Genomic DNA, 24,366 nt, shown 5'->3' with positions numbered 1-24,366 from the left:
TTTGAGGCAAAAGTTCGTGCTTCAATGTGTATACTGATAACATATATGGTATTAATTCTCACTGAATGTTTAGATGTGTACCTTTTTGTAAACGATATTGCTAACATTTCCAGGGTAGCTATTATAGGATTTTAAGGATATTTCTTTAGTCTTCATTTCATTTTATTTTATTAGAGTTTTTGTTTTGCAAAAAAAAATGTATGGATACTTGTTGTAACAAGTAAAGCAATATAGAGATGCATAGAGAAAAACTAAGGGTTTCATTTCCACTCCATTCTAGCAGTCTGCTCTATCCCTCCCAACCCATGCTGGGCACACACACACATGCATATACGTACATAAATGGGCACACACACAGCTGTGTGCGTGTGTTCCCCAGACAGCAGGCAGGTGCTGTTGAGAAGGGCCAGTCTCCAGGAAATGACGCTGATGACTCATCAGGAAGTGTCCTTCTGATTTAGCCCCGAGCCATAGCACTGAGGTGTTGGGCAGAGCCATATTTGCATGATGCATTAAACTAAGCGCTGGGCTGTCCAGTTTTATTTAACAGTGTGTTTTACCATTTTATCTAAATGCTTATAGACTTGTGTTGTCTAGTCCAGCAGTGACTAGCCCATGTGCCTATATAAATTAAAATTAATTAAAGCTAAGTAGAGCTAAGCATCCAGTTCCTCAACTGCACTAGCCACATTTCAAGTGCTCAAGAATCACATATGTCTAGTGGCCACCTTATTGGAAAACACAGATCATAGGGTATTTTTGCTATCACAGAACGTTCTATTGGACAGTGCTGTGCTAGATCATTGTGCTAAAATTCAAAGACTAATGGCTTTAGAAGAGGTCTTAGAAATCATTTGATTCCCCTTCCTGTGAAGGAATCCTTTCTAAATTATCCTTATTAAACATTCATTTAGCCTCTGTTGAATACTTAAATCAGTGCAGGAGTCACTTCTAGAGGTAGGCTAACTTTTGGTGGTCGTTAGCCACCTGGAGCAATGCAGAGTAATCCCTGCTCTGGAAACCATGTGGAGTGTGATGGTCAAGATGGTTCTGGAGTGGAACTGCCTGCCTTCATGTCTTGGGTCATCAGTGACTAGCTGTAAAATCTCTCTAGTATTTACTACTATACAAAATGGGGATAACAATAGTAGCTGCCTCATGGATACTATTAAATAAATAATCCATGAGGGGCTCTTGTAATATATATATATATACACACACACACACACACCACATCTCTATCCATTCATCCATTGATGGACATCTGGGCTCTTTCCATATTTAGGCTGTTGTGGACATTGCTGTTATAAACATTGGGGCGCATGTGCCCCCTTCGAATCACTATGTTTGTATCCTTTGGATAAATATCTAGCAGTGCAATTGTCAGTTTGTAGAGTAGCTCTGCTTTTAACTTCTTGAGGAGACTCCACACTGTTTTCCAGAGCGGCTGTACCTGTTAACTAGATTTCAATTTACCTTCTTAAAAATAATTTTCCTACTTCTGTTTTTTTTTTTTTTAAGTAAGCTCTAGACCCAACATGGGTCTCAAACTCATGACCCTGAGATCAAGAGTAGTGTGCCCTACTGCCTGAGCCAGCCAGGCGCCCCCTACTTCTGTTTGACTGAGACAGTTTTCTCTATCTTTCTGTTTGTTTGATAGGTACAGATTGTTTTCTGATATTTTAGTGGTTACCCTTAATATTTTAACATATGTTCTTAAGTGTATATTTTCCAACAAAGTCTAAAATTATTTAGTAATTCTGATCTCTTCTTTTACACGACACAGACTTATTTACCCATTGTAAACCAATCTCCAACTTGTGTTGTCTAGAAATTTTATTTTTACCCTTTCCCCAGACTTTCAGATAGATTGTAAGTTTCATCTTAATTCAAATACACCACATACCATCCCTCCCTCTCTTCTCCTTTCCTTTCTTCCTTTCTCTCTTCTCCATTTCTTCTTGGAGGTATCGCTCCTGGAATCTTTCATGGCTCTTCTTCACCCTGGAATATAGTCTCTGAGCCTGAAGCACAGCCATTTCCTGAGATTTTTCATCACCACACCCACCATCCTAGGTATTCTCTTCTTTATCTTCGTTGTTTTGAATCTTCTTTTTTCTGACTATTGGAACTTCCTTTATCTATCTATCTATCTATCTATCTATCTATTATCTATCTATTTATTTAGCTTCCTCATTTTGGTAGATTATATCCTCCAGAGGCTTCCTGGGGAAGGCCACATAGGAACTACTTTTTTGTTGTTGAGAACTTGCATGTCTAAAACTATCTTTATTCTACTCTCAATCTTGATTTTTTACTTTGCTTAGATGTAGGATTTTAGATTAGAAATTGTTTCTCCCCAGAATTTGATAATGTTTCCTCATCGACTTCTAGCTCTAAGTCCTGTTCTTGAGAAGTTACATTGTGGTTCCCAGTGCTTTGATTGCAATCAGGTTTTCCTTTCTTAACGCTTTGAGGTCATTTCTTTATTTCTTGTGTTCTGAAATTTCATAACAATGTGCCTTGATATAGGTAACGTTTCAGCCAGTGTGCTGGGTTCTCAGCCTTTTAGCCTGGAAACTTCTATCCATCATTCTGGGAAACTTTCTTGAGTTATTTCTTTGATAATTTATTTCTTTATGTTTAATTGAAATTTACAATCTCTTGATCTTGGTTTATGCTTTGGGAGATTTCTTCAATCTTTTCTTCCAACCCTCACCCCAGCCCTGCACACACACAGACACTTAGGTTTCAGCTTTCTCTGGTCTAATTAGTTGACATTCATCTGCTTTCCAGCTTCCAAAATTTTGTTGCTTTCTCTGGTCTGTTGGGTTTTTATTCCTCTTTCCCACTCTCTTTTTCTTTGTGGGTTTAAGATTTAAAAAAAAACCTGACTCTAGTTTTGGTGGAGTTCTGAGAGGGAAGATCAATAAATACAAGTGTTTAATCCATTACGTTTAACCAGAAATCCTAGGATGGACTTTTATTTGTGACATTCTAAAGTTTCATTATGGTGTGTTTAGGTGTAGATTTATTTTTATTTATCTATGTAGTCCTCAGGTGCACATTCAGAATGAATGTGCGCATCTTTCGTCCTGGGAAATTCTCATATGTTATCACTTCAGGTATATTTTTGCTTCCATTCCTTACATTTTTCTTTTCTGGAAATTAGACCGGGTGAGTCTTGGAGCCTCCAAATGGCTCTTTCATATTTTTGTATATCTTTGGCTCTTTGTGCTGCTTTGTGGGTAAATTCCTCAAGACTTCCTTAGAACACATGAATGTTTCTTTATCTCCAGTCTGTATTTTATCTAGCCTATTAATTCAGTTTAATTTATACTGTTAATCTCAAAGATTTCTAATTGGCTCTTACTTATATTTACTTTTCCTTGGTTTATTTCTGCCAATTCAGTTTCATAACTTTATTTACTTTTTAAAGAGATTCCTCTTCCATTTATATTTTTGAGTATCTTACTGCCCTTGGAGGCAGGTATGTTTCAGAATTCTGAATTTTTAAGATTCTGTGCACACACACACACACACACACACACACACACACACACACACATCATCTCCAGGGGGTCCTGGCCAATACCCTGTAACCAAACATGTTAATATTTCTCCAGTGAAAAGCATGAATAGGCGCTCCAAGAGAAATACACGAAGACTGCCTACATAGACTTAGTTCAAGTCAGATTTTGCCACCAAGTGATGATTGGTTAGATGAGATTAGGTTTTGCCACCAAACAAGATCCAAAAAAAAAAATTCCTTTTCCAAGTTTGAAGATTTCAGATTAAGGATCAGGATATTCATTTTAAAGTCTTTATCAGACTCTCCCCTAAAATTCATTGCATCTGAACTGAACTCATCTTCTGATCAATAATATTGTTGCCTGTTTCTAACATTAGATTTCTTTATGGGTTTTGGAGGCTTATCTTTTTTCAGGCTTATTGGCTTATTTTGAACGGAAGGTTTTTATCCTCTCCCTTTTTCTTTATACCCATTTCAGCCTCACAGTTTTGCAACGTCTTCCCAGTCCTCCTTACCATTAGCTCAGAGGCTAGCATGACAATGTGCTGCTTCTATTGCTGTGATACTAGGTTAGCACTGATTCAGACGCCAAGTCAGTGGGTGGCTTAACTCAGTTCTTGGTTATGAGGCTGCATCTTTGATATTTGATTCCCAAATTCTACAGCTTCTTGTAATGCTGAAACCCAAGTGGCAGATTGTCAGCAACTTTTTCAGCTTTTCATGATTTGAGGGAACTCTCATCTTTGTCTTCAAAAAATGAGCCTGGATCTGACATGAGCCTCTTTAGTTTTCTAAAGCATGAGGCAACTTTAGTTTTCTTTACTCCGCATGAGCTGAGCTGCCGACCAAAACAGTGTGCTTCCAGACCTGGAGGACAACAGGCCCCTGACTTCAGACCCAGTGCATTTTGAGTTTTTCTTTTACTTATGTTCCACCACTTTTAATCTCAAGCATATCTTTTTGTTTTCCTTTTAAAACATTTTATCCGTAGTTGCTGTCTCTTGGAGAGAAGGGGTGCAGAAAATGGGAACTCACTGTGCCATCTGAACTGGAAGTCCCCAGCATGTTTTAAAAATGCTAACTTCTATCCTCTTTTTAATTAAAACCCTCCTTTCCCTTCCCATAGTCTCTCAGCCATAATTCTTCCCTCCTTCACAACCAAACTTCTGCAAAGAATTAGACAATTCTACACTGTTTCTTTTTTATATATATATAATAATATTTTTTTATTATATTATACACTGTTTCTAATTCTTTCACTTCCATTCACACTTCAACCCACAGCAGTCTGGCTGGCGTGCTTTCTTCCTTTCCTCATTCCTTCATCCCATCTCTTGCCTTCCCTTCCTTTCCATTCCCTTTTCTTCCTTCCTTCCACTTACCTTTTCTTTCTTTCCCAGGGTTTCCAGTGATGTTCTTGTCACTAAATCCAGTGGATATTTTTCATTCCTCATCTGTGCTTCTCAGCAGCTTTCAATACTTGTTGAATACCCCTTACATGTTAATACGCTCTCTTAGCTTGTTTTCCATAATTTAAGAGTATTCTGGATCTCTTCCTACCTCTCTGGCTGCTTTCTCAGAATATAATTTACAAGCTCAACCTCTGTCTAGCCATTAAAGGTAGAATTTGTTCAGGGTCAGTCTTAGCCTTTGTCTTTTTACTTTATGTTCTCTGCCTAAGCAGCCTCCTCCATGCCTGTTGGGTTAGATACCAACTCTACACAGGTAACTACCAGATTGGTACGTCTTGTCCTACCTGTCCTTTTAGATGTAGAACAGCATAGCCAACTTCCTTCCTGACATTACTTCTTAGGTGTCTCAGAGGGATCTCAAATTACATTTTAGTGTCCCTACCTAAATAAATGGTACCACCATCCATCTAATTGTATAAATCAGAATCCTTCAGGTCATCCATGACTTCTTCCATTCTCTCTCTCACCAAAGACAACCCATCTCTGAGTCTACATCCCAAAGTTTTCTTACGTCTCTACTTCTCTCCATGTATCTTTCTTGCCCCATATACAATCATCTTTCATAAGGATCTCTGCAGTAACCTCCTAATTGGCTCATTCACCCTGGCTCTTGCCCATTGCATCTCCCAATCTTGACTCCATATGATTGTCAGCATACTCATGTTGATAGAAATATCTAATCATCACTGACCCTCTCACCCCATCCTCATCCATACACAGTTGGAAAATTGCAATAACATCTTATTGCTTTTAGAATAGAGACAAAAGATTTTAATGGTCTCTAAGGCTATCCCCCTTACCTTCCAGTTTTATCATAGCTTTTCTTGCTCTCTGTTCATCGCCACTGTGGCCTGCCTTCAGTCTCTCAGACTTACATCTCTGCTACCCCACAGCACTGTATGTCATAGGTCAACCTCCTACTGCAGGGTGTTTCCTCTGCCTGAATGCTCCTCCCTCCTGTTGGGCCTGTCTATCTGTTCCTTTTCCTCCAGCACTCAGCTAAGTTGTTGCTTCTTCAGGAAGTCTCCCCCCTTCCCTAGTCTTCCTGACCAGCTCAGGTAGCCCCCTGAGCACCTAGTCAGAACACTTGTCCTAAATATAATTTCACATTGTGTAGGTCTTATTATCTAAGTATTTGATTAAAGTCTGTCTGAGGATAAAGACCAGATCTGTCTTGTTTCCCATTGTATGCCCATCAGGCGAGCTGGCATAGAGGAGGTGTTTAATAAGTATATGTTGACTAAATCATTTTGAAGACTCATTTTGACATCAGATATGTTAATCATCCCTCTTAGTTTTGTGTAAGCATCAGATATGAGATTTGATATGCCCACCTTTAATGTCTTAATCTTGAAACACTCATAACTAGGTGAGGGCAGTTCTGTGCCATAAAACCAGAAGGATCCTTCCAGTTTGACACTGGTTCTGTTAAAGTTCCCTTTTACTAAGATAAATAACTGATAACAAACAGCAAATAGTAAAATTTCTATTTGCCATCATTTGTCTTTTATCTGAGTTTCTCCAAACCTACTTTTACCAACAGATGTATGCCGAAGCCTTCCTACAAGTCTTCCAAAAAATCAGTCTATAGGACTCAGAGTGGAAAGAACAATAGAAATTTATAATAGAGTACTGTGATAAAACTGGCAGCCAGTAATAACTTCTGGGAGAGAAGTGAATACATCATTGGCCTGTGTGTGTTTTATGGTGGGTGAAGACAGACAGACCCTTGTTGGAGATGCCCAGGGGAGAAATGCTGGTAATAACCTCTGCACATGGACCCATATTTCACTCTGTAACAGAGTGGAAAAGTGGTGTGGATAATCCACTTTTTTTTCCCCCCTGAGGGAAGTCTTTCTATTATATAAGTGATAGAAAAATCACTGTGGAAAATATTAGTTGTGTGGCTCAGGGCTGTGCAGAGAGAACAGTAAATGTGAATTTCCTGAAGGCAAGGGGCAGGAGGATTTTAATTAGTGTGGTAAAGTTTGGCTGGGCCTGAGCTTACAGAATGAAGGGGTTAAACTGCTACAGAATGTAGTTCTAATATTGGCTCAGACATTCAATATGCACAAATACTTTGGGTTTTTTTTATTATTATGTTCAGGTAGCCACTATATAGTACATCATTAGTTTTGATGCAGTGTTCAGTGATTCATTAGTTGCATGTAATACCCAGTGCTCATCACAACACATGCCCTCCCTAATACCCATCACCCAGCTACCCTCTTCCCCCACCCCCCTGCCCTCTGAAACCCTCAGTTTGTTTCCTGGAGTCCATAGTCTCTCACGGTTCATCTCCCTCTCTGATTTCTCCCCCTTCAGTTTTCCCTCCCTTCCCCTATGGTCCTCTGTGCTATTCCTTATGTTCCACATATGAGTGAAACCATTGGCTTTCTCTGCTTGACTTATTTCACATAGCATAATCCCCTTTAGTTCCATCCATCCTGATGCAAATGGTGGGTATTCATCCTTTCTGATGGCTGAGTAATATTCCATTGTATGTATGAACCACATCTTCTTTATCCATTTGTCTATTGAAGGGCATCTTGGCTCCTTCCGCAGTTTGGTCTTTGTGGACATTGCTGCTGTGAACATCGGACTGCATGTATACTTTGACCCAGCAATTCTACTTCTAGGAGTCTTACAGAAATACTAGCCTGAGGATATGCATCCATCTCTATATATAGATGCATATATAGATGGATCATCATATAGCTTTATATGTTATAGGGAAAATTAGAGACAACCTAAGTGTCCATCAATTGGGGATTAGTTAAATAAATCATTTTATGCTCATACTTTATGGAATGGTAGGAAACCATTGGGAAAATGAAGCTTATCTGCATGTACTGTGATAAACAGAGAAAATATTGTTAAGTAAAAAAAGCAAGTCATGGCAAAAGATTATAATCACAATTATAATCATCAGTGTTTATGTAGTGTTTGTGACATGCCAAACACATTTCTTTTTAAGATTTTAATTATTTATTAGACAGAGATAGAGATAGCCAGCGAGAGAGGGAACACAAGCAGGGGGAGTGGGAGAGGAAGAAGCAGGCTCCCAGCGGAGGAGCCTGATGCGGGTCTCGATCCCAGAACGCCGGGATCACGCCCTGAGCCGAAGGCAGACGCTCAACGACTGAGCCACCCAGGCGCCCCGCCAAACACATTTCTAAGAGTTCTTCATATATTAATTCATTTAATCCTCATAATAATTTTAAGAAGTGGATATTATTGTTATCTTCATTTGTACACTGGAGAATACTGAGGCATATAGACATTTAGTAACTTGCTCAAAGTCACACAGCTAGAGGCAGTATGATTCCAGACTCCAAGCTCCTAACCAGATGTGGGCGGGTTTTTTTGGGGGGGGGGAATAAAAGACCAGATAGTAAATATTTTTGGCTTTGAGAGTCGTATGGACACTGTGAGAGCTGCTCAGTTCTGCCGTGATGGTACAAAAGCATCCATGATTGCCTACTATGAGCAGTTTTTCTTAAAAAAGAGGTACATACGTGTGCATTTTCAGACACGGACAATGGTTTGGAAGTATGAAACCAAACTATCATTAGTTATTGTGCCAGGAATGGGGTGCATGTATCACTTCCCATTATCTGCATCCACAAAATTTTAAGCTCATTTTTTAAATTGAAGAACAGCAAAAGAGCCTCAAGGCATACTTCTATTCTTCTTATCACCCATTGGAGATTCCTTTTTACTCAAGTTTTAGAGTGTCTTTTGCCTTGAGAAACAAGGCAAATATATGGGTGAAAGGAGTAGAAGCCCCTTGAAGTAGGGTTGCCAGATTTAGAAAATAAAACTATGAATGTTCCGTTAAATTTAAATTGCAGGTAAACAGTAGTTATGTGTGTTGTTTATCTGCATTTCAAATTTAATGGTGCATCCTGTATTTTTTTCTGGCATTCCTACTTAGAGGACTATGTTTCTTACTATGATGACATAGAAAACTATTTCCAGGTGTCTGCTCAGCCCTGGTTTCACTGTTGCCCATGTAACTGCATCCAGTACATTTCACGTCCATGTGCTCGGGCTCTCTGACAGGTGGAGCTGCATCTGCGGCTGCGGGTCCCCCAGGTGGGCAACTACGTGGTCGTGGTAGAGTATGCCACGGAAGTAGACCAGCTGTCTGTGGTTGATGTGCACATGGAGAGCCCTGGGTCTGTCCTGGAAGGCCAGGTGAACATCTACAGCTGCAAGTACAGGTAACCAGTCCTGTCCTAGGGGATTCCTTTGTTCTGGAATGATCAAGAGGTCAGCCTTGGGAACTTTGGCTTTTATCTGGATTGGGAAGTTGTTTCCTTTTTGAGGCTGATCTTGAAAACAAGCAGGAAACTGTGCTTTCTGGTGTTCCCCCCAGTGTAGTATTGGGAGGCTTCTCTGTTGCATTTTCTTGAAAAGCTGTGTGTTCCACTCACCACTTTGGCTCAGATTCCCATGAAGCAACCACAACCCTGGGTAGTGCAGGGAACTCCGTGCTCACACCTCAAATGCTGGGCAGAGCCCATGGGCACATGGAAAAAGAGAAAAGACTCTGCCAAAACTGCCTTCACAACACGCCCTTCTGAGACTGGAATAATTAATGTTTGAGATGAAAAATAATTAACCAAAGATTTAAAAATTCACCCTGATTCAGTTACTGTCTTCCAAGAACTTTGACAAAGATTTATTAAACATTGTTTTCTTTGCATACTGTTTCAAGATCTATGCAAATGTCCAGAATATGTTTGAATTAAAGAATCAGTGCAAGGGGTGTTTTCAACACGAAATTAATTGTATAATAAATGGCACTGGGAGTCCGTCTTTTCAGACAGCAGGTGGAGAACTGTGGTGAACCCACACAGTTCTTGGCCAAGGCCTTAAACATTTTGTTTCCACGACTTACCTATGGCTTTTTGTCAAACTCCAAATGACCTGAAGTAGTTGGATATTTTCCCTGTTTTATGAATAAAAGAACTTATGAAAAGTGTTACTTTTTGGAGCTCAGAATGGAAACTTTTATGAGACTTAATGAAATGGTTACTGAATTAACATCATGCTCTCAGCGACCCTAAAAGGAAATTGTGAGGACTTCTTTTAAGAATCTTTAAAAAAATCTAATCAGCCCTTTTTTCTGGGGTGATGACAAAAACAAACAAAGACTATACTTGCATTTGGAGTTTTAATAGGAGCACCAGATGGGGCAAAAAAAAAATTCCCCAGAATGTTCTGTCATTACCTGAAAATGGTAGTTTCATCTGTGGATGACATCAGCAACCACTGGAATGTACACTCCCAGGCGGGTGGGTCACCTCACCACCCGAGTCCTGGAGACTGTTGGCCACAGGGCTGGGACAGGGCTTCTCCAGACCCTGGCCACCCTCTGGTTCAGCCCTCTGACTCCTTCCACCTTCCACCGTCCAGATTACTTCGCTTGATTCCTGCTCCACAGGATACAAGTGGTGATGGCTAAGGGCCCGGGAGGAAACACTCCTGGTGTCCCTGATGACTCTCTGACCCATCTCAGAAGAGATGAGAACATCTAGGCCAAGCAGAGGGGTGGTTTCAAAGCTAATAAAGAAAGGGCACCCTTCCAGGATTCCATAAGCCACGAGCCTGGTTTCATGACGTCTTTCTGAATGGCATTTGGGGCAGACAACCGTGCGGTAGTCTGTAGACCACTTTGGCTCTGGACATGACAGCACCAAGTTCTTCTTTATCAGGGACATCAGAATTCCAAGATAGTGTTGTATTAGACTAGGACCCCCTTTTATTGTATTTAACCATTTCTAGGAACGTCCCGTGGTAAGGTTTCACTAGTCTAAAATATTTGTCTCTCATGTGGACAAGTAAAAATGAACAGGCTTTAAGTACTGGAGTCCAGAAACATGGTGCAATTGGGAAAATATTTGACCCATAAAAGTCTATTACAAATGACAGGCCCTTACAACATTGCAGCTTCTCCTGCTGAGGGTTGAACCTTTCCCAGCATTTCTCGAGTGAGTTCTAATGGTGTTATTTTAAAAAATATCCCAACAGAAAAGTAGTGGTGCTAATTAAAATACCACTTTTCCAAACAGTGTTGTGATAAATCTGATCGCCCTTCTGTATGAGAGGTTCACTTATGATTAAATCAATCCAGTTATTATCATTAGTCTATTTTTAGTAAGAATTTTAAAAGGATATGGATAAAACTAAATATAAGTGAGTCACCTCATATATTTACTCCCAGGATTATGCCTGAACCAAAAGGAATGCATTTTAATTTCATACACACACACACACACACACACACACACACACACACACGCATACACGTGTTCAAAAGGGAAAAGAAAACAGCTGTTCTTTGAGTTTGTAACTGTGGCACTTTATACGCCATCTCATTTTAATCCTTACCAAAAAGTCATTGCATAAATTATTTCAAATATTTCCCAGAGATGGTCATTTCTTTTAGTTTGTTTCCAAACTAGTTTCCAGATTGTATTTACAGACAGAAAAGTTGCTACAGGATATGAAATCAGAAACATTCCTCCAAAAATACTTCCTTAATGGGTTTTACCATTAGAGTGTATTCTTTGGTTCCAAACCATGACCTTTTAAATGTTCCTGAACTCCGTATTTCACCTGATGGAGTGGAAGGAAGGAGCGCGGCTGGTACAACGGGGAGCAGACTGAGCTTCCAGTGGCAAACTCTGGTTACTCATGACTGGAGTAAGGCCAGGCCCAGTGCTGACGTGGTGTGGGATATCACTGATCTTTGTGAGGCCAATAGGCAACTTTAGTCACTGATGGTACCAAGAATATTGGTAAATTTCTAAGAAGGTTGTATCTTGGAGATCAGACATGATTGACCCTGAGGCTTTTTCTCCCAATGACTAGACCAAGTATTGCATAGAGCCGGGTGGAAAAAGTGAACAAGGCCGTTAGCCCTGAGATGTGCCGCAATCAGAAGGTTCTTTTTCTTGTATTGATTGTGGACTGCATCCGTCTTAAACTCATTGTGCCAGAAATTCACGGTCAGTGACCTAGTTATAAACAGGAGAAACAGAAGAGCAATCAGCTATCCCGCGGGGAGGCATGAAGTTAGGGAGACCAGAGGAGTCAGGCTAAGAACACTCTTTCCTCCCGCAGCGTCCTGTGCCGGAGTGTTGTGACTGATGGCCGGAGTCGCCTCGCTGTGTACGAGCTGTTAGCAGATGCAGGCATTCGGCTCAAGGCGCATAGCGCCCGATTCCTTCTGGTACGCTTCTGTTTTGCTCTTTGAATTTTAGAAGCCGTTTGGTGATATCTCTCTATTTTAAAACTTATAAAAATTTCGGCTGGGTTTATATTCCATCTATAAAACGAACCTGCACAGAATTGCCAGTGTAATGATGTGTTTTCTTCCCATCTAGAACTCTGTCTTACCCTTCGCTTGTTTGAGCCTTTTTTTATCGCACCCGGTAAAGTTTGCGTATCAAGTTTGAGCACATCTCACACAACTGTTTCATTAAGTTGATCGTTGTTACTATTATAAATGAAATATCTTCTGTCATTATAGTTCCTAGTTTATTTTTATGCTGGTGTATAGAAATGCCATTAGTTACTGTTTATTTTCTTGCCCATTTTACTATTTTATAATGTCTGTTAGCTTCTTGGCAAATTCCTTCAGAATTTTCAAGGTTGCAGTCAGCTGGTATTTCTTTTCCAGACTATTGTTACTCTATCTCAAAAAGTATATTATTTGGTTAGTTAAATATATACAATTAAGAGTTAAAAATACCAAGTTTGTCGGATTAAATACCCTAATGCCTCCCTTTTAATAGCACAACTTAAATATTGAGAATTATGATAAACAGGCAGTGGGACTGGCCTAGGAAAGGGAGGCCAGATTTATAATAAATGTCTCAGAGAACAGAAGATTATCTGAGTACGAAGCAACTTCCTGTCAACTGTGAATATTAAGCATGTATCACACTCTGGAAATGCTAGGCCAGCTTGTTCTAATGTGTTTTAAATATTCGTGCTTGACAGTAGTAAACACTGTGAGCCTTCTTTTAGGAATTATCTGGAATTGAGTTTTTAAAAGTTATTACATAAATTATATAATAGCTTCAGACTTTCTTTTTAAAATTGTGACTCTCTTTTTAAATATAACAATCCGAGCGAATCTAACCTCTTCATCTTTGGGAATTTTAACAGGGTGGAGTCTTCATCTTTTAAGCATAAGTTTGCCCTTTTTGAAACAGTCTAATGTCATTCAGATGTCTAACTAGAATGTAAGCTCCATCCTGGTCTTGGAGGATCCTTTAGTCTCGGTGCCTGGCATATAGTAGGTGTTCAATAAAAAGTTTTGTTGTTACTCAATAGGTTTGTGATCAAGCTGGTAATACGGTTTTGATTAAAATAAAATGTACTGAGAAGTTAATACTGAGTTTCTCATGTGACTCAGAAACTAGATCTGGAGACACTTCCTTCAGTGAAGTCCAAAGGTGCCTGAGATTCAGGTCATCCTCTATTAAGAAAGATTATTTGTAGCAGGAGCTACAGACGACAGGCTCCAAACAGGCTGCCCAGCTGCCGACCACATCCCCCCTCTCCTTGCCCAGGGGTCTGAAGAGCCAGCATCAGCTCAGGGAAGGAGAGAAAACAGGAAAAGTCACTGACGAAGAGTTGTTTTTGAACTTCATAATTTTATTTATGCATGTGACTATTCTAAGAACATTCAGGCAGTGATCCTGTAAAACAGTAAAAAGGGTTCATTGCACATAATGATGCCACAGGGAGTGCCATTCTGCAGTTTTTTCCACTTTAAAATAACAATTATAATGTCTTTACTTACCAGCTTTTTTAAGAGTATGTTTGACCATACCACTGGCTTTGCCGATAACTGTGATGTTACCTTTTTGCATTGTATTTGCTCAACAGCATCAAATTTGTATCATACCCATCGAAGAATTCTCAACTGAATATCTGAAACCTCAAGTCAAATGCATCGCCAGTTACGGGGGTTATATTAATCAAAGGTAATGGATTTCCTTCCTTTCTCCCTTATTTGTGCTCTGAGAGGTACTATAATGCTTGTAAGGCTGTGTCTTTATGCTTAACTTCAGAAGGGATCATAGGCCAAGGTACTAAAGGCTGATGATGGGTTAAAAAAAAAAATCAGCTAAATCATTTCCCCTTGCAGTCTTTCCAGGATTCCATAATATCAGGAAGCTGACACAGTAGCAAATGGGGGGAATGGTTAAGCTTTGCCCTCAAGGGCAGTTACGGAGTGTTCTGAGCCCTCGCGAAGACTCTCTTTATTCCAATCCTTTAATCTCTGTGTCTGAGGCTCCTCATTTAAAAAACTGTGAAAATAATGACCCATCTCACCGCTGTGTTATGAGGATTAGCTAACCAGTGATTATCGGGGTTTCAGGATGGTTATTTTGTTGTAGCTTCAAAAATAATTTATAGACACAGTCATGAAATCTTAGGCATATGGTTAGGACTATAGAAGCCACCAAGACAGTGAAGTCGGGCTGTGCCTAAAAGAAATGATGAGCGTTTGTGTTCTGTGTTTTTATATGATTTAACGTCGACATTTATGTTTAGAGGTGAACAATGATGTTTCATTGCACTGACCCCATTTAACATGAATTTTAGTTCTAGAAGGGAAAAAGTTTCTATCAGTTTCTGTCTGGTTACTATTTTTCAAAATTAAGATTTTCTTTCTGTTTTAGCTCATTGTATCGAGCAGGCTTGCTGGAATCACTTAGCCAACTGACTACACCGAGTGTCTTTGTCCAAAGATCCCTCCACAATCCTGTGGTTCTCTCTGGACTAGATCCTTTTGATGTCACATAGTGTTATGCTCACAGTCGCTATCTTCACCAATGGATGGTTCTTCCATTTTTGGTTGTTTTTTAATATTCTTTTTTTTCAGGGCCTCTTGTGTCTCCCTGGTCCCTGAAACCCCTCCAACAGCATTAATTTTGGAAGTCCCACGTGGTGAGTCTTCCCCTTTCCTGCCCCAGGATCCTTTGCCTTCTGCCGAAGTTGTTACTGGAGTCACCTTGAAGGCGCCACAGGTGGGACTCCCCTCAAGTGTGTTGTTTCTAGATCATAGTTGTCAAAGCATGGCCCTTACCAGAAGCATCTGCATCACCTGGGAACTTGTTAGAAATGCATCTTTAGGGGCGCCTGGGTGGCGCAGTCGTTAAGCGTCTACCTTCGGCTCAGAGTGTAATCCCAGCGTTCTGGGATCGAGCCCCACATCAGGCTTTTCCGCTGGGAGCCCGCTTCTTCCTCTCCCACTCCCCCTGCTTGTGTTCCCTCTCTCGCTGGCTATCTCTGTCAAATAAATAAATAAAATCTTAAAAAAAAAAAAAAGAAATGCATCTTTACAAGCCCACCCCAGAACCACTGAATCAGAAACTCTGGAGGTGGGGCCCAGGAGTCTGTGCTTTAATAAGCCCTCCGAGGGGTTTGGGCTTGGATGCACAAGCCAATAAGAAGGACCAGATGCACATCCTTGGCACAGGCAGGAAGTTCAAGCCACACTAATTCCAGCCCATGGGAAGGGAGTCCTCACCTTGTGCTCCTCCACCTTCCCCTCACCCCTGGGAGGTGGATGCCCCTGAAGTTTGGGGACCTTTACTCTCAACTGTGGAGAATCCCGGATGTGAGCCATCTGGCTAATCCTGTCGATGACCACCCCGTCCCGAAGTTCTCTTTTCTTTTTGTATCTCTATCTACACAATCTTTTGGCAGTTTTTCATGGCCATTTTGTGATACATCATATTTTCATGGGCTACTGCTATGTAACATTGTTGAGATGATCATTTGTCTTCCCAAGGTGAATATAAGTACTTGCGGAAGATGCTCTGGCTAATAGATTTTTTGCATCCCCAACTATACCGGCAAAATGCTTTGCAGGCAGGAAATTCTCAATAAACATTTATTGATTAATAATCTATAGCATGAGGATGGAATATAGTAAGGGACTCTATTTTTTTCACTGTAAACTATGAAATTGCGGGACTTACTATTTACCCTAATGATATGATATCCTTTTAATCCTAGAGATGGCTCATGTCCATTCACATTGCATCAAGTTAGAAAACTAACAGGATCTGAGAGAGAAAATTTAATAAGAGCCTGTATGGGGAAGTCCACCCAGAATCATAGGGGGGAGAGGAATTGAAATCATGACAAGGGAGTTCTAGTCCTGGTTTTGCTCTTAAATTAGAATATGACATTTATTAAATTACTTGCCTTCTTCAAGGCATGGTTCTCATCTGAAAGATGAAGATAATCTTATATGGTTGCTGTTTTTCTTGTTTTTTTGAGGGTTTGAAAAGACATATCTCACAGAATGAGGTTTTCTGTGAGCAGGGCTCACCGTCTAGCTTGAACAAAAGTGGGGGCATGACTCTGGTTTTCACTGTGTTTGAGCAGGGGTGAGGGGAAGATAGAGGAGCACAAGGTGAGGACTCCCTTCCCATGGGCTAGAATTAGTGTGGCTTGAACTTCCTGCCTGTGCCAAGGATGTGCATCTGGGCCTTCTTATTGGCTTGTGCAGGTGTGGGGCAAAAGACTAAAGGTGAGCGAAGGGGCTTGACACCTGTCAGTCAAACATCCAAAATGGAGTCTGCCTCTTTCTTACTCGGTTATTCCAAGTGGTATGTGAATGCTGGGAACATCCTCACACAGCCGTATGGCACACATGCATTTCTGTTGGGTATGTACCTAAGAGTGCAATTGCTCAGTGATGTGTTTGACTTTGGTAAAAGCTGCCAGAGAGTTTTCCGAAGTAATTGTACCAAATGACACTCCATCTGACATCAGGTATGGCTGCAGCACACGGTGGGTTCATCCATTCTGCGTTGCAGGTGGTTTGGTTTGGTTCGTGTATTTCTGATGACAAATAGTGCTGCTGTAAACATTCAAGTGAAAGTTTGGTGTGATAGGTTTCCGTTTCACTTGGGTAAATACCTAGATAGTTTTGGTCTTTAAACTCTAAATGTTCATAGCTCTGCAACTTGACAAGTTTGTTTGTTTTTTTTAATCTTATTTTTTCTACCTAGAACCAAGTAACCCTGCGAGGACTCGTACCACGCCTAGGCCGATATGTCATTGTCATCCATTTTTATCAACCAGCACACCCAACATTTCCCACACAGGTCTTCGTGGACGGAGGGCGGCTGTGGCCAGGTGAGCGTCAGGGAGCAGGTGCTATGGCTACACGCCTGGCTGGGCCTTTCAGGACTGTGACAGGCACTCCTCTCTTGCTCTGCCTCCAGGTGTCTTCCGTGCCTCTTTTTGTCCCCACACGCTTGGCTGCCGGGACCAAGTCATTGCTGAAGATCAAGTTGAGTTTGACATCTCAAAGCCAGAGGTGGCTGTGACTGTGAAGGTTCCAGAAGGAAAGTCCTTAGTATTGGTACGGTCTGCTTCTCCCTCAGCTTGCTCTTCATGTGCTTTCCTTGGTCCTCCATTCTCTGTGCCTGTTTGGCTTGTGACAATAATTCCTCTAAGGAATTGAAGTCATATAGAAAAATGTTTAAATTTTATAGCTACCTTTTGAAAAAAAAAAAAAAGCAGGTGACAATTAAAGTCAAGGGAAATTGGAACAATGGGTAAGTGAATAGGAAGAAAAGACTCCCTGGCGGGAAGCTCTGGTGATAAGGGTCTCACTCTGCATCAGCCCCTCCTCACTCTTCACCTGACTGGTCTCTTTCTGAAGCATTTAATCTTCCTTTGTTCTTGAAACTTTCTTTTTTGGGCTTCCGTTGCTGCTTTCTCTCATTTTGTTCCCACTTTCTGTAGTGCTCCTTCAGGGATTTATCTTTTCTTTTGTCCACATATGGTGGCGTTCCCTTGGGTGTGATACTGAGAGCTCTTGTTCTGTCATTTCTCTTTGGATAACATCACCTGTACCCGTTGATTCTGTTCTCTCTTGTGGGGGAATGACATCACATCTCTGAATTCATCTCTGATATTTTCTGAGCTCCAGGCCCAGTGTGGGACCATCTACTGTGAATCTGCATAGCTGGGGACCTCATGAGTTCCTCAGACTTAAGCCTATTACCCGCACAACCCCAGGCATCCCCTACCCTGTTTGTTACCTTGGTTGATGGACTCATCCCTTCCAGGGAGCAAGGTAGCATTGTCCAGGCCCTGCTGTGTGACCCTCTAGTTTCTTGCTCATGCCTCCTTCTCTCTCTGAGGAGGCCATCTTCCTAGGGGACCGGGGCCTGACTTTATGCATTGTGTATCCCCTATGCCTAGGATACCACCCGGCACACGGTGCTTGGCAAATGGTTACTGACTGAATAGCATGCGAGCAGTGGGCTCTCTGTGAGTTATAAGTTGGTGACCAGTTGACAAAGACATCTGAAATTTCCTATAGCATTTGTTACTGGAGTAGTCTGATTGAAACAGGCACAGAGAGCCGAGCAGTGCTTTTAAAGACCAGGGCTACAGTTATTCATAACAGCGTATCCGACGTGATGTAAGCTTCAGGGCAAGCCATGGTATGCGTTTCCCCCATTGGTCCTGCCATTTTAGTTTGTTCATCTTTAAAAATACAAAATGTGACCTTCGGCGATCCAGGGTCATCCCAGGCATAGATCACATGGGGCCCTGGCCCTCCTAACTGGTCCCTGATGACCCCTTAGCTGTCCTGTCCCCACCGAGCACTTGAGGCTGCTGCTTCTCTGAGCAGGTGTCCGAGGGGTCTGCCCAGCACATGCTACTTCTTACATAGGAACGTGGGTTGAACCTCTAACACTGGCTTCGGGTAGTTCTTGTGATTCTTTTTTCATAAACGCTGTTTCATGTGGTGTTGGGCTTCACAATAAAGCATATTGATCTTAGTGAAGAGAAAGTATAATGAAGAGCTGTAGGTGTGCCCTGCTGTTGGAAATCCAAAGCCATGCTGACAGGTTTCCTTTAGGTCCGTGTTCTAGTGGTGCCTGCGGAGAATTACGACTACCAAATACTTCACAAAAAATCAGTGGACAAGTCATTTGAGTTTATCACCAATTGTGGAGGAAACAGTTTTTATATTGAGTAAGTATCACTTTGAGGGGCTTCTTCAGGCTCTCCCACATCTGTGCTCAGAGCAAGGCCCAGGGTGGGGCTGGCCCTCGGGTCTGTCTTCTTCCTCCTCGGGCCCACGGGAGTGGCAGTGCGTCCTGGGTCCAGGGAGGGAGATGCTTTTCCTCTGCGCACACCATCCTGCACCAGACCTTGTGCTGCCTATTTGGGCAAGAGTATTGTCCTCAACTTCCATCCTGCCAGATGTTCACCCTCCGAGCTAGAATTCACAGGCTGCTCAGGAGTTTCTTGGCCTCTTTGCTGCATCCTGTTGTCCAACTCAGATTCCTAAAAGAGACCATGGGGTGCCCTCCACCGGGAAGCACATCAGCCTGGATTCGCCCTCTCCTTTGCCATCTGATTGTGTGGGAAGTGTCACAGAGAGGCGAACCTCCCTGTCCCCTCTCCCTGGATCCTTGAATTCCAAGAGCCTAGGACAGCCTTGAGTTTGGGCTCCTGCTCTTCTCTTCTGCAGACCCACCTGCCCCCTTGCAGGTTTCTGGAGGGACCCAGGAGCTCCAGGGGGCCCTGGTGGTCAGAAGTCTCCTGTATAGAAAATATTAAGAGTAAAGGCTCTGAATCCGACAGCTAGGGGTTTGAATGTCTGCTTGGCCAATCTGTAGCTCTGTGGCCTCGGACGTGTTGCTTAACTTCTAAAAGCCTCAGTTGCCTTATCTCTGAAATGAGGCTTAGGCCTAACTGGTTGGATGATTGTGAGGTTCAGTGAGATGAAGGCAAAACTTCTAACACACAACATTCAATAGAAGTAGGCACTTTGCCACCTCCCCCTCCCATTGTTATTGTTATTGGTGCATATACATCAAGGTATGATTTTTTTGTAACTGGTTTATTAAGATTAATTCACATACCATAGAATTCATCCTATAGGTAAATTTTCACCCTTTTATTTCAGCTCCCAAAAGTTCCCACCCACCAGTCCTGGCATGTGTTCTGGAGTGGATGGGTGGAAGGAAAGCTGGCTGTCACTGGCTGTGAATCCAGGGGTGGTGTATTCCCTCATTTCTTGCCAGACTCCACAGCCAGAGTCCCTCCCCCAAAACACCAGTTGGTGGAGCAAATGGGAAGGAGAAGATTGGGACTTTTACTGTGGGGCACGCCTCCCGGGATAATGCCATGAATTATTTTTGTCTTCACAGTCCCCAGACGGCCTCTGGATTCTGTAAGAACTCTGCCAGGTCCCTGGTGGCCCTTTACCACAAGGGAGCACTGCCCTGTGAGTGCCACCCCACCGGGGCCATTGGCCGTCACTGCAGCGCAGATGGCGGGCAGTGCCCGTGCCGGCCCAGTGTCATTGGGCGGCAGTGTACCCGCTGTCGAACGGGCTACTACGGATTCCCACACTGCAAGCGTAAGTGCATGTTCGGGGCGTCCAGGGCTATCTCTGGTCCCAGGTGGGTGCCACTCACCTAGGGCGGGCCTTCTTGGATCTCACTGTGCTGGAGACTCACCTGGGGATCTTGTGAAAATGCAGATTCTGATTCAGGAGGCCTGTGCTGGGGCCCAAGAGTCTGCATTTCTTTTAATCACTCAGATAATGCCCATGCCAGTGGTCCATGGACCACAGTCTGAATAGGTTGGTTCTAGAAGATAAACATTTGTGTTTCTTGTGCTATGTGACCCATGCACTTGGCAAAACAGATGAGTTTAAAGAGCCTTAAGCATGAAACTATTGGACAGCTCCATCCCTCTTCCTCGTGGAAGCCCCTTCAATCTTTGCAGCCTAACTAAACTCAACTGAACTAGGAGGAGAGCCAAGGTCACGGGAGCATCGTTCTTTCTGAGTGGGAAGCCTGGGGGCTTTTATCGAAGAACCATCCTGTGGCCTGAGACGGAGGGTCAGCACAGGCCACGGGGCGGCAGTGAGCGGTGCACGCGTGGTGCAAGCAGACTCTTCACCTGGAGACCAGCGTTTGCCTACCGAGGGTGCTGCTGCTGCGTTATGCCCTGACCTTGAGCCCCGCTGCGCTGAGGTCACGTGGAGCCCCTTCAGGGAGGCTGTAAGGAGAGGCCCCTCTGACAGATGAGAGGCATCTTGTTAGAATGGCATGGGACTACAGCTGGGTGGGTTCTTTTGAGTTCCTGTCTGGACACCAGTGGGTCCAGCTGTGCCTCAGTCAGTGTTCATACACTGTGTCTGCTGTGAGCACTTGGTATAGTTGGTCTGGACCCCAAGAAACGTACCTTTCAGATTAGTCACACTCAATAATGCCATAATGTAGAAAAAGCAAGATGTTTCTCCCAGGCCCTTTGGAAGCTTCTGGAAATACTGACAGTTGGTGAAGTGCTCCTGGAGGCTGGGTGGCATCTCTCCCTTACACCGTGTCTCTTTATTCCCTGGCCAGCATGCAGCTGTGGCCCACGCCTTTGTGAAGAGGTGACGGGGAAATGCCTCTGCCCTCCCCACACAGTCAGGCCCCAGTGTGACGTGTGTGACACCCATTCCTTCAGCTTCCACCCCCTGGCTGGCTGCGAAGGCTGCAACTGTTCCAGGAGGGGCACCGTTGGGGCTGTCACCCCGGAGTGCAACAGGGACCACGGGCAGTGCAGGTGAGGTCCGATTAGGGGAAGGGAGGATGTCCTCTACACATACCAGTCACCATTTCTTCCCGTGTCTCACAGGACGGCACTGTGCTCACCTCAGGGTGGAGCTCCCCAGCTTGGATGGGCTGTGGTGTGTGGAGAAACTAGGCCCCTCAGGCTTAGGGTAGAGTCCGGGCAGGTGGACGGCCAGGCGCCTGAAGTCATAAACAGCCTTGCCCATGCACTGCAGCGTTGTTCTCGGGTGTCCCATCTGTATGCATAATTAAGTTATCTTTTCTTCTACTGTGTCACCGTGTGGTGAGCACCTATCCATTGGTATTTAGGTTTGGGCTCCCAGTCTTCATTCTCTGGTAAGCTGGTGTATTTGTTGAGGACAGTACGTGACAAAGTCTGAGGGTCTCAGGCCTGCTGTCCTCAGACAGGCAAGCTCGAAGGGGTGCTGGGGCCTCCATGGTGGGCCTTGGCTGGGGGGTGGGCAGGTAAGGGACGAAGGTATATGCTGGGGAGCCTGACCTGAGAGCAGGGCTGCCATCATGACTGACCGAGAGGCCCAGTGCACAACTGGTAAGGGACAGTGGCACACGTCGGCTCCCACAGATGCCGTGTTGCTAGGAGGTTCGGCTCCGTGGGTTGAGCTGTGCGTGGGGAACTAGAGGCCAATGTCACACGATAGCAGGTGATCAGCCTGATGTCAGTAGGACTGGGGAATGGCCTCAGAGGATACAGAATGAATCCAGTCTTCTAGGAGAAGAGGCTAGAAAGGGTCAGAGAGGGGGTTATGTGGGGGGAAACAGCCAGAGCTTCCGCATGGCCTGTATGGCAGTGTGCAGGAGCGAGGGTAAGGCTCACCACCTGCCCCACACTCCCCCCACCTATGGGGAGGAGATGTCTTGGGGTCTGTGTGGGTGATCTGGGTGTGACAGCCGGGGTGGGGGAGGCCATTGCTGCTGGTGGCAGGCGTCCATGACTCCGGCTGAAAGGCAGCTGTATTCATTTCCTGTGGCTGCCGTAACAACTTACCACAAACAGGATGACTTAAAGCAACAGACATTTCTTTTCTCATAGTCCTAACGGCTAAAGCCTGAAATCAAGGTGTCGACAGTGCTATGCCCTTTCTAAAGTCTCTAGAAGACTGTTCCATGCTTTCCTCTTACCTCTTACTGTTGCCAGCAATCCTCGGGGTTGCTTGGCTTGTAGGCGCGTCCCTCCAAGCTCTGCGCCACCATCCCATGGCTCCTCCTGGTGTGTCTCTGTCCTTACATGGTGTTCTCTGTGTGTGTCTCCTCTTATAAGGACACCAGTCATATTGGATTAGGGCCCACCTTACTCCAGCATGACCTCATCTTAACTTGATTATATCTGCAAACACTCTCTTTCCAAATAAGATCACCTTCTCAGGTACTGCAGATTAGGACTTGAACACGTCTTTTTGGGGACAAAATTCTACTCTCTATTGCAGCAACGTGCACTTTTCCTAAGGAAGGGCCCTTCACCACACCTGTAATTGTTGCCTGGGGGCCTCATAGCCCCTTTGTGCTACAGGAAAGGAAGCTGAGTGACAACTTGAGTCATGAAACATTCCAAGTCTTTAAAAGCACAGGTGTGAGTCCGCCCTGACTCAGCTTGGTTGCTCATCCTTCTCAACCTGTGGGTCTACACTGAAGGCGATTTGCATAAGGATTTCGAGGGACATCCAGAGTTGTTTCATCCCATTAGTTAACAGATGTTAGGTTCTGTTCCGTCCAGTGCTTAAGCTGTTCTCCGGACGGAAGTTAGGCTCTTAGCTCATTACCAAAGATGCTACACTGGGTCTCGAATTCACCCCTAGGCCCATGAAAACGTCTAGCTTATTTCCAGTTAGTAACTGATGGAGGAAGACAGTGGCACTTGGGCTAAGGGCACAGAGCTGCAGGAATGCTTAAGACCGGAGATGCCCCGTGCCCAGGAGATGCCTGCAGGCTCATGGCTGCAGAGGGTGGAGGAGTGGGCCGCCAAGAGAGCCTGTCTGTGCCCATCATGACGCAGTCCACTGTAGAGGAGGGAGAGAGAAAGACAAGATGTGTGATCCTGTGACTTTGTTACGGACCTGGATTTGCCTCCCCAGGGAAAATGGCCTCCATTCCCTCTCTGTGAGCCCTCGGTCCAAAACAGTAGCTGGACAAATGCCAGAATCTCGTAGATTTGGTCTATCGTGCAGCCACGCTGCCTCATTTCAGCTGGGCTGTTTGGTAGTCCTCTCGACGTCTCCTCTCCTTACCTCTTCATTTCGCAGAGCTGTCTTTCTTTTCCTTCTGTTCTTCCATGGATGGGTATCACTTTCCATCTGGAGGCTCTCGGCCCCACTATGCTTTTCATCTTGTTCTTTTCTATCTGTACCAGAGCCTTCCTCCCTCAAGTAGCAACAGTGCACCAGTATTTCCCGTCACTTCCTTACCACTGACCTCTCCCTTTTCATGTTCCCAGGGGTGCCAATCTCCCTTTCTTGAAAATCAAAGCCCTCTTAGAGACCGCAAGCTGATAGCCATTATAAACATTTGATACCAGAGCTCCAGAGTATTTGTAAATAAAATACGTGGCTCTCAATGGAAACATCCACGAGGATAAGGAGGATGGACTATTTCTTTTCAGGAAGCCAAGAGAGCTGCAGCAGCAAGGTCTGCCATCATGGGTGTGAAAAGGTGGTCACGGGAGAGTTAGAGCAACAGTTGAAAGACACTCAGCCAAGCCGGT

At 43.7% G+C, this 24,366-nt stretch overlaps 1 protein-coding gene across 1 annotated transcript in view; it reads left to right on the top strand.

Annotated features, from left to right (window-relative positions):
• Window positions 1-24,366, top strand: part of LAMA3 (laminin subunit alpha 3) — a 254,054-nt gene that overhangs the window by 132,408 nt on the left and 97,280 nt on the right. The window contains exons 24-32 of the mRNA XM_040632383.1: window positions 9,070-9,230; window positions 12,139-12,247; window positions 13,915-14,012; window positions 14,918-15,062; window positions 17,061-17,193; window positions 17,277-17,416; window positions 18,932-19,047; window positions 20,232-20,449; window positions 21,438-21,642. Coding sequence (XP_040488317.1) covers window positions 9,070-9,230; window positions 12,139-12,247; window positions 13,915-14,012; window positions 14,918-15,062; window positions 17,061-17,193; window positions 17,277-17,416; window positions 18,932-19,047; window positions 20,232-20,449; window positions 21,438-21,642 — 1,325 coding nt within the window. The remainder of the gene's footprint in view (window positions 1-9,069; window positions 9,231-12,138; window positions 12,248-13,914; window positions 14,013-14,917; window positions 15,063-17,060; window positions 17,194-17,276; window positions 17,417-18,931; window positions 19,048-20,231; window positions 20,450-21,437; window positions 21,643-24,366) is intronic.

Source organism: Ursus maritimus, unplaced genomic scaffold (assembly GCF_017311325.1).
Source record: "Ursus maritimus isolate PB19 unplaced genomic scaffold, ASM1731132v1 scaffold_18, whole genome shotgun sequence".
NCBI lineage: Eukaryota > Metazoa > Chordata > Mammalia > Carnivora > Ursidae > Ursus > Ursus maritimus.
Note: the sequence above shows the minus strand (reverse complement) of the source record. Positions and strands in the feature narration are given on the sequence as shown.